Source organism: Monodelphis domestica, chromosome 3 (assembly GCF_027887165.1).
Source record: "Monodelphis domestica isolate mMonDom1 chromosome 3, mMonDom1.pri, whole genome shotgun sequence".
In the NCBI taxonomy this organism is placed as follows: Eukaryota; Metazoa; Chordata; class Mammalia; order Didelphimorphia; family Didelphidae; genus Monodelphis; species Monodelphis domestica.
This window is the reverse complement of record NC_077229.1, coordinates 104,586,941-104,597,653: the sequence shown is the minus strand read 5'-3', so window position 1 is coordinate 104,597,653 and position 10,713 is coordinate 104,586,941. Positions and strand designations below refer to the sequence as shown.

The window sequence follows — 10,713 nt, the reverse complement described above, 5'->3', positions numbered from 1 at the left end:
TTTGCTCACCTTTATGGGAAAGAAACACTTAAATTCCATAGAATTCATGCTTCAGTTTACATTTGAGATTATTAAGATTAAAATTCTCTAGAGACTATATTAATTTATAATTACTAAATAGTGAAGGCATGTTGGAGAGAAAAAAGGCATAATCACATGGTCAGTTGCTTAGCTAACCCAAGATCACTACTCACTTCATGTCCCTGTTCACCTAGATGTTCCACTAGAAGAGTGAGTTGCTTAGTCAAAAGAGTGAGCTCTGCATGCTGCTTCTTAAATCCATAACTTATATACCTCCAGTGATGTCACTTTTTCTGGGTCTTTCTTATTGGACAGACTTGACCTCAATCCAGATCAGAGGCCAATCTTCCAGATGACAGGAGTCACGTGGGACAAGGAGCAAGCATCTTCCTGGATGCCAGGGAGCCATGAGGTGTCCTCCTTATACAAATAAGCCTCAAGCCTTGCTATTAACCCAATTAAAGGGTGGGGGCTGAATGGAAATCCAATTCACTAGAGAAACACTCTAAGGGTGATCTTACTGTACCAAGGAAAGGGGTGCAAATTGGTGTTAAATTCTCACAAGATCAAACCCAGAGTAATTTTCTTTGCAATTTCCTTTGTTTTTAGGTCTGTTCTTAATAAAAATGTCATGCAAATGAAGCTTTTAATGCAAAAATACCAATAGCTAGTTTATTTATCATAGCAAAAAATATAAACATTTCTAACAAGGGATAAAAATTAAGCATTATAAAAGTAGCTGAGGCAGATTTATATGTATGTGTATATATGTATGTACATAGACATATAAACATGTGTATGGGTACATATATGTTATATATCTATTTGGGAGCAGACAGATAGATGGAAACTAACAGAAGCATCAAAGAAACTATAGTAAGTTATGGGGAATTGTACAAAAATCAGTAGAATGATGACATACATTGAGTCTAATTTGAGATTAAAAAGTACTAATCAAACATTTGTTAGTTTCTGTTCATCTATGTGGTTCTTGTATGTAAAATATAGGTTTTAGGTGAGAATTATTCCTTAATTTATACATTTGCAGATCTTTGATATGAACATTAATAATTTAAAATTTTTTCATAAAAGCAGAAATTAAACTAATCTTACTATCCAGATATGACTGGAAGTTCTTCCCATCCCTGATAATAATAAGTCCACTATACTATATCAAAATGATCACCCAGGTCAAAGGGACGGGTACGAGGACACTCAGTGAAAGACTGTTCTGTTATGAGTAACAACTCGTTCAGTTGATCCGACAGAGGGGAAAGGATCTCATGGTCGGAGGGTAAAGGAAGTTGCTGGGTCAAGTTGTCTGAAAAGACTGAAAGTGACATTGTCTTCAGGTTAAGCAGTTTCTGCTGCAATGGCTCCTTCAGAGCTCTCAGGCTTTCACTGGAGAGAAGGTTTCCAAACAGACCAAGATGGGCCAATCTCTTGCATTTATACAAGCTTGGCAAGATTTTATAAAAGTGAATGTCCTGAAGATAGCACTTTGTAATATTTAGAGATTCCAGTGAGCCTGAGGCCGCTTCTAGTAATTCCAGGAAAGCATCCAATTTGTCTGTTAAGTTATTGCCTGAGAGGTCCAGCTTCATAAGATTAGCCCCATGGTGGCTCTGGGCCAGGTAGACGAGGTCTTCATTGGCCAAAGAGCAGCTCGACAATTCAAGGCTCTCCAGGGAACCTTCAATGCCACTGAAAAGAAAATGAAAATAAAGATATAATTTATCCATTGAAATCCAGAGATCTATTTCTAGCTCTACTCCTATCCCAATGCCAAGTTAAAAACTTCCAGCTTACACAAGATCCCACCTCTGCTGGATATTTGTGACTTCTTGTTGGGAGATTTAAGTTTTGACTAAGTTAAGGGCATAGAGCCAAAGCAATACACGCCAACATAGAAAATGGATAATACCAAGGACTAAACAAAAAAGTTAAAACAAAAAGTTCATTTAATGACTATTTAATGAAACTTATAGTAAAAAAGAAGACTTGCATATAGGAAAAGAGCAAAAAGAAAAAATCCTGCTGTCAGATGTTGTGAACAAATGGGAAATATTGATCCTGAGAAACATAAGAAAATTGATCTGGAAGGGGTAGGGTAACTTGAATGGGAGACACAGGAAGGGTCCCTCTGGAAGGGACAAAGATAATCAAAGCCTAAGACCATTTTGGATCTGTATCTTGCTTAGAAATGAATGGAAGGTTCTTATAAGTTCTTCATAATTTAGTATAATATACCTAACATGGACTTCTGGGAAGAAAGGATGTTCCAAGGGCTCCGTCTTATGCAACACTAGGAATTAAGACTAGAACATGGTACCAAGTTAATTCTGAGCAGTTAAGTAAAGGGTCTTCCATAAAAACCTGGCTGAGACAAGTACTTATGAACCTAGAAGGACCAAACAGAGATGATCCAGAGATGCCCAAAGGGTTAAGAATGGAGGCATGGAGATAAGAATGATAAAGTTCTGATAAGAATGGAAAAATTCATTATGGGATACACTAGGACCTCTGAAAGTGTTATAGCAGCAGCTGGTCTTATATGCCCCTAAAAACACTGAAGATTTTAGGGTTTAGAAGTAAAAGAATATAGGAATTATGTTAGGAAAGCAAGTTTGGTAAAAATGTAAAGAAAATTTCTTGTTCAGTCATTTCAGTTGCGTCTGAATCTTTGTGACTCCTTTTGGTATTTTATTGGCAAAGATGCTAGAGTGGCTTGCCATTTCCTTCTCATTTTACAGATGAAAAAAACTGAGGCAAACAGAGTTAAGTAATTTACCCAGGGGCACACAGCTATTAAGTGTCTGAGATCAGATTTGAATTCAGGAAGATGAGTCTTCCTGACTCCAGGTCCAGTATTCTATCCACTGTGCCACCTCAAGGCCCCAGAAAAAAAAATTGTAAACACTAATAACTATGTTGATAACCATACTAATAATTAAAACAAAAACCATAAGAGTATATTAGTAAAAGAAGAACATAACTCTTGACAAAACATATTTCCATTAAAAAATACTTAGAAAATCTAGAGGGAAATGGCCCTTTCCTAAATATGATAAATAATATTTATTTAAAACCAAAGAATTCTCATTATATGTAATGGAGAAATTCTAGAAGACTTATTCAAAGAACAGGTAAAACAAGAAGTTTTGTTATCACTACTGTTAAGTGACAGTCCTAGAAATGTTAGTCATGATAATAAGACAAGAAAAAGACAGGCAGCTGGGTAGCTCAGTGGATTGAGAGCCAGGTCTAGAGACAGGAGGTCCTAGGTTCAAATCTGACCTCAGACACTTCCTAGCTGTGGGACCCTGGGCAAGTCACTTAACCCCTATTGCCTAACCTTTACTGCTCTTCTGCCTTGGAACCAATATACAGTATTGATTCTAAGTCAAAAGGGTAAGGGTTTTTTAAAAATTAAAAAAAAAAGAAGAGAAGGTATGGGGAAAGAACAAGCAAAACTATTGCTTTTTTGCAGATGACATAATATTCTATTTATAGAAGTCTAGAGATTTAGCTAAAGTTAATTGAAGAAATTAAGTTCAACAGAATTTCAGGATATAAAATAAGCTCACATGATTTTTTTTATTACTAACACCGCCAAAGAGAGAAATTCTATTTGACACAACTATTTTGGAATCCATCTACTAAGACACAAACTATAAAGAAACCAATATTCTTTAAAGAAATTTAGACATATAATTGTTCAGCTCCTAATTGTGCATATTTAGGCAATGTCAGTAGAATAAGTGATATTTTTACATGCCATGCCAACCAAACTACCAAATGTTTGTTATGGGACTAGAAAAAAATGAAATTCAAATAAAAATAAGATCAAGAATCTCAAGGAAAATATTGGAATGGGGGTTAAAAGGTACGAACTTTAAGAGTATCATATCTTAAACAATAGTATAAGTAGAAATCATGAAATGATTTAGTTCTGACTAAAAAGTGGAAAAGTTAATTTGTTAATGAAATTGAACATACAAAAAACAAAGCAGCATAACAATATAACATTCAACAAACACAAAGACTCCAACCATTTGAGTAGGGGACACACTACTTAACAAAAATTCCTTAGAAACCAAAAAGCATCTTAGCAGAAATTAGGTTAAGACAAACAATTATATACCATCATAACCTCCAAATGGATGAATGTCCTAGATATAATGTCACATCATAAAGACAATAAAGGCCTTTGGAAAGGAAATACATTTCGAAAGAATGGATAAGTAAAGAATTCTTGACCTAACAAGAAATAGAGGAGATTACATGAGATAAAATGGAAATTACATAAAATTGAAAATCTGCTTCACAAACCTAAAACAAAGCAGGTGTAGCTCTTCCCCAAATGGGCCACTACACTCACAGAGGTTAGGGTCCCTAGAGAATGTGGTCACCTAATTCACCCCTTGGGGCTCTAATATTATGGCTCCTTATCCACCAAAGTCTTCTATATCAGTCATCTTGACTCTGTTAGATATATGATCCAAAGATGAACAAGAAGCTCTCAAGGAGAGAAACAAGCTAGCAACAGCAATTCAGATGCACATGTTGTCTATTATTGTTGAGTCGTTTCAGGCATGTTCAACTCTTTGTGCCCCTATTTGGGGTCTTCTTGGCAGACATTGGAGTGGTTTGCCATTTCCTTCTCTGCTGGGGGCCATCAGTCCACAACGCCTTGACAGAGTCACGCGTGGTAGCTGGGGAGACCACAGAGTGGTCCTTGGTGAGATGTGACTGCCTACTCTATCCCCCTTGCATGACCTCTTTCATCAATGCCCCTTACCTATGAATTGACATGATTATTATTCCCCCTAGTCTCAAAAGAAATAATGCAAGAGCAAAACACCTGTACCCTTATTCCCCAAAACATCACCAAAAGATCAGACCCTCAAACCCAATCCCAAAAGACTATCATGGGTTAACTTTTACTTAGGTACATAATTCCCAGCAAAACCACAGCTACAGGCCAAGCCCAAAACTTTCTCATGAAGCCAGCACACAAATCATAGAAGCCCAAGTGATAAGTACAAGTACATCAAGTTTCCGTATGCCTCAGTGAATCAGTAACTCCCTAGAAGCCACCAGTCTAAATTTGAATTGTGTTCCCAGACCCCTCAGCCCCTATGGTATGATTGTTGAATTGTCTTCTAAGAACTGCTGATTAATTATTCCATTTTATTAAAAGCAATACATAATTTTCCTTGATTGTTTGTAAGCTCAAAACTTCTTACAGGGTAATGTGGCGAAATCATTTATCTTGTGTGCAACCTTTCTGTCTGTAATCACAATACAAAAATATAGAATGCTAATCAAGTGATTTGTTAAAAGTTAATGTATCACTTTTCCAATTATCTCTTTGATTTTGTGTATCTGCATGCCAAGAATATGGATATAAAAATAAATCCCAAGCCTGGGAATGTCGGAGCAGCTGAGATGCAAAGCAATCCCATGGCCATTATGATTAAGCTGTCTTCCATTTGTTATTTATTTTATTTATTTTGACTGATTGTTCACCACCTGTCGGGGACCCTGGAGTTGGGAGTGAGGCTGGACCCTGACCACAGCACTTCTCTAGCTCATTGTATTTAACAAATGAGAAAACTGAGGCAAATAGAATTAAGTGACTTGCTCAGAGTCACACAGCTAGTATCTGAGACAAGATTTGAACTCATGAAATCTTCCTGATTTCAAGTCTGGCACTCTACCCATTGTGCCACCTAGCTACATCGCATATACTCTGCATAATTCTCCCATTATCAGACTACAGTGTATCTTCTGTCATAAGATACAACCACTAGCAGCTTTTAGAGACTTTCCCAACTTTTAGAGACCAATGAGCCCACTCACCTGAGTAGAGTCTGGACCTGGCCTGAAAGATGAAAATGGCACATAGTGATCTCCTTAAGTTGTCTCAGATCACTCAGTTCATTAGCAAAGTAGTAAAAATCTTCCTTTCTCATAGGATCCAATTGCCAATTTCCACATATATCAAAATGACACAGTCTCAAGCTTTTTAAGTTTTCGAACCTAGCCAACTGTGCCACTGAATACCTTGCTGTCAAGAAGTCCATTTCCCTAAATCCCAGGTCTACTCTTCGGAGTGGTGGAGTGTCAAGAAGATCCAGAAATCCTGCAATGGCCTGAGCAGTAAGATCGGCATTCCAAAAATCCCGACATACCAGGCGCAGAGGGCTGTTTCTATTGCCCTGGAAAGCTGCCCTTAGAAATCCCTGGGACTGGAAGGCCACCTGGAGGTCCACCAGGAGATCCACACATGCTTCCAAAGGAACTCTTGGGGAAGGATGTGCTTTCCTGGCCTGGCCCATGGCCTGGTTCTGTGGCCCCAATGTGTCTTGGTTGGGGAAGATACAGTTTCGTGCCTGGTCCAATGAATTGGTCCACATTTTCATGAACCAGATATTCCAACCAAATTCATTATTGAGGAATCCAGTAATATCCAGCTGCCATAGCCTCCTAAAGCAAGGACAAGATAATTTAGATCATGGTCCAGAAATCCCTCCTGGACTTCAGTTTACTCTTAGCCCAGGGGCCAACCAGACCCAGAAAAAACTCTCTCCCCACCAGGAAAAGTTCAACAAAAACAAGAACCAACTTTGTTATAGACTGAGAGGTGATAGCTAGAGTGGGGATTCAGGGCAGACCCTACTGGACAAATCCAGCCTCCACCACCCCATGGAGATAGACAACTGCCCAGGTTCTAACATCAACTTACAGGTATCACTAAACTGCAAGGTTATTTTCTATAGGTCACAACACATGTTGCTCCCACATAGCCCCAGGACAACAACACAGCCAGGCTTGTGTTTTTCAGGACTGAGACTTATGTCCTGCATCATGTCTGAGATAAATTTCTGAATATCTCCCAGGTAAGAGCCATATTCCTTGTCACGAAACCAGGAAATTAAGGGTTTGGCTAGATCTTAAGGGCAGACATAGAATTTTTTCATCATCTGTTTTTACCATTGGCTCTCTCCTCATTCATGCATGCTGTCTGCTTTCATTCCCCAGTAGTCAGTATATTCCAATCCAATGTTACTTTACCCATTTCAGTGAAATTGAATCCCCCAACTACTAAATAATACAACCTTCTCCCCAAAATTCAGTTGTTTGCTTCCTCATTCACATCTCCCATTCCCTCAACCCCTTCCCCAAATATTCTACTCCCATTGTGTCTACCCCTTTCCCTGAGACCTCTGCAGTACCTGCTCCATAATTAATATACTTCCTTTAGGCTTAAAAAACCCGATTGTATCTTTGGGCACTCACTAAGACCTATGTCTAGATTCCCATGCATCCTTGCATCCTGTTCAATATTGCTATTGCCTTGTCTCCTACTCTGATTCATCAGTCTTGGTAGGGGATTCTAAAGACTCATTGGCCTCCATTCATTTCTTTTTACTGTTACCATTCACATTCAGAAATCCCTTCTACTTTGATATTTATGACCTGTGTTGTTCACTCAGTCCCAAATCCTAGAGGCATCTACTAACCAACAAGCATTTCCCTTCACCCGACTTCTGTTCTACACAATATTTTAAATAGATATGACCTGAATATTAAAAGATTAATGAAAAATTAAATGGGAAACATTTTAAACATTTCACAACTATGGGAAAATTTTTATTCTTAACCAACCAAGGTGTAGAGAGAATTACCAAGGAAAAAGCAGATACATTTCATTACATTAAAATGGAACATTTCTGCATTAACACAATTAATGCACCTATGTAGGAAGGAAAGAGATATGAGTTAAGATACAAGTAAGGAAAAAACCTACATCCTTACCCACATCCCTCTCTTTCCTTCCTACACCTAGAATAAGAAAAGGCATGGAAACTGGAAAAATCTTTGTGCCAGATTTTTCAGATAAGGGTTTGGTATATAAGAAACATATATATATATATATATATATATATATATATATATATATATATATATATACACACACATATACATACACACACACATATATGCCCAGTAGTAGCAATTCTGGGTCAAAAGGTATAGAGAATTCAGTCAATTTGATAAGAACCAAACTGCAATTTGTATGTATGTAAATGCACATACACATAATTGGATATATTTGTACACATACATATGTGCATCTACTGCTATCTACAACCAGAATCTATCCTCAAATTATTATTTTTTTTTTTGAAACCCTTACCTTCTGTCTTGGAGTCAATACTGTGTATTGGCTTCAAGGCAGAAGAGTGGTAAGGGCTAGGCAATGGGGGTCAAGTGACTTGCCCAGGGTCACACAGCTCTGAAGTGTCTGAGGTCAGATTTGAACCTTGGACCTCCAGACTCTAGGCCTGACTCTCAATCCACTGCCCCCTCACTATCCACAAATTATTAAGCAGTTAAAAGATAAATAGTTCTTCATAAAATTGCCAACTATTAACAATCTTATGAAAACATGCTCTGAATGGAATGGAATAAGCATTTATTAAACTCCTATTATGCTTTTCGAATATCATCTCAATTGATTCTCACATCAATCTTGGAGAGCAAGTACTATTATTACCTTCATTTTACAGTTGGGAAAACTGAGGCATAAATTAAGTGACTTGCCCAAGGGCATATTTTGTCTTAAAATACAATTCTATGGAGTCATCTCAATTAACTGGACATTTAAAAACTAAGTTTTTGTGGTTGAAAAGTGTATGAGGATGTCATCTATAGAAACATTTGTTGAGATCCAGGCCTAGAGATGGGAGGTCCTAGGTTTAAATTTGACTTCAGATACTTCCTTGCTGTGTGACCCTGGGCAAGTCACTTAACTTCCATTGTCTAGCCCTTACCACTTTTGTGTCTTGGAATCAATATACAGTATTGATTCTAAGGCAACAAAGTAAGGGTTTCAAAAAAAAAAAAGGAATGTGGTAAAATTACAAAGAGCAAGCATGGCTTGAAAGGAAAGATACGAAAAGATACTCTTACACCACCCCATAAATGTTCAATTTTTAAGCTTTGTCAATACATTCATCAATTATGCTGGTTTTTTTCCACCTTTTTTTGTCTTTAAATTTTTGCTGCTGTTATATGGAATGGCTCTCTGAGGTGCCAGGGGAACAGCTAATTGGTGAGAGTGCCTGGCCTGAAGACAGGAAGATACATCTTCCTAAGTTCATATCTGGCTTCAGATACTTACTAGCTATTTGACCCTGGGCAAGTCACTTAACCTTGTTTGCCTCAGTTTCCTTCTCTGTAAAATAAGCAGAAAAGGAAACATCAAATCTCTCCAGTATCTTTGTCAGGAAAACCCCCAAAAGGGTCAGGAAAAGTCAGACATGACTAAAACAACTGAATGCCATCACTGAGTTACTCTCTTTACACAAACATCATCTTCTGCAGGAGGCCTGGATTGTTAAACTCAACTACCTCTCTCAACCCAAAATGAGAAAAAAAAATGATTGCCTCCTATGTCCTGAAACATGCTTGTTGCTAACCTTGATGGAGTGTAAGCTCCTTAAGGGCAGAAATAACAACTTTTTTATTCTTATAGAAGTGCCTTCCTTACACAGTACCCCAAAGGGATAGGAACAAGACTAATCTTGTCATCAGTAAATTCCCTCAACTAATGTAAGCCACCCTTTTCTTCTGGGCCACTTACGGCCAGAGTGGCCCAAAGGATTGAGTGATTAAGTGACCTGGTCACATCCTAGCATGCCAATGGTTGGTCTTGAATCCAAGCCTTCATGGCTTTGAGGCTAACTCTAATATACTGCTTCATGCTTGATTGATGCCATTTATAATCAGGAGTTCCTTATTTTCAATTTCCTGCTAGACATCTTTATTTGCTGTATGGTAGGCATATCAACCTCAAAAAAATCTCAATAAGATTTCACATTTCTCTTTAAAAATATCTTAACCAAACAAAACCTTCCCACATATTCCAAGAACAAACCTGTGTGGGAGTTCCTGGGGATGATCTATTGCTCTCCTTATGTGGCTTGTTACTCCCTGGATGATAACGTCAAAAACAGTCTTGCCAAAATCATTCTGTGGGAGGGTCCACCGGCAATCTGGACATTTCTTAAAAAGAGCCTTGTGAGGTTGGCGACATGTATGCAGCAACGTTCTAACTTCGAGTTTTGAGAAGGGCCACCTCTTTACCAGACTCGATAGAAATGATGTCTTCTTATCCCTGAAAGCCACCTTGAATAAGACATGATACAAGTTCCAAGGCAGAGAATCCAAAGCTTGGCACGCAGAGACCTCATCTTGCACCACCTGCCAGGCACTCAGGAACAGCAGAGAGTGCATGGCTGGGATGAGGGAATCTGGACCCAACCCACAGAACCGGTAAGCACCTGCCAAAGGGAAAGGCCATAGAAGTGAGAAATCATTTCTAAAGATGTGAAGCCTCTAGCCCACTTCCCTATGCCCATTCGTGCCACTCCAGGTAACCATTGGATCTGTTTTTCTAGCACAGTCATTAACCTGCAGTTGGCCAGACATTTGTTTAGAGATTACTCTGTGTGGTAAAGTTCTGGGTTGATGCTGGGCTTCACCTTTCTTCCTCTACTCTCACCATTGTGGATGGTCTGTAAGTTAGTGTTACAGTTCTTTCTTTTCAGGTTGGGATAATTCCAGGATGTTCTATATCTCTAGTGTGCAGGTGGAAAATTTGCTACACCCGAGCTACAT

General features: G+C 38.3%; 1 protein-coding gene across 1 annotated transcript in view; it reads right to left on the bottom strand.

Moving 5' to 3' along the window:
• Positions 1-345: 345 nt before the first annotated feature.
• The window catches only part of LOC107651925 (leucine-rich repeat-containing protein 14-like), a 35,273-nt gene continuing 24,905 nt past the window's right edge, over positions 346-10,713 (bottom strand). Inside the window, exons 6-8 of the mRNA XM_016432062.2 lie at positions 9,971-10,376; positions 5,887-6,513; positions 346-1,725 (exon numbers count right to left, since the gene is read on the bottom strand). Coding sequence (XP_016287548.2) covers positions 1,185-1,725; positions 5,887-6,513; positions 9,971-10,376 — 1,574 coding nt within the window. The 3' untranslated portion in view covers positions 346-1,184. The remainder of the gene's footprint in view (positions 1,726-5,886; positions 6,514-9,970; positions 10,377-10,713) is intronic.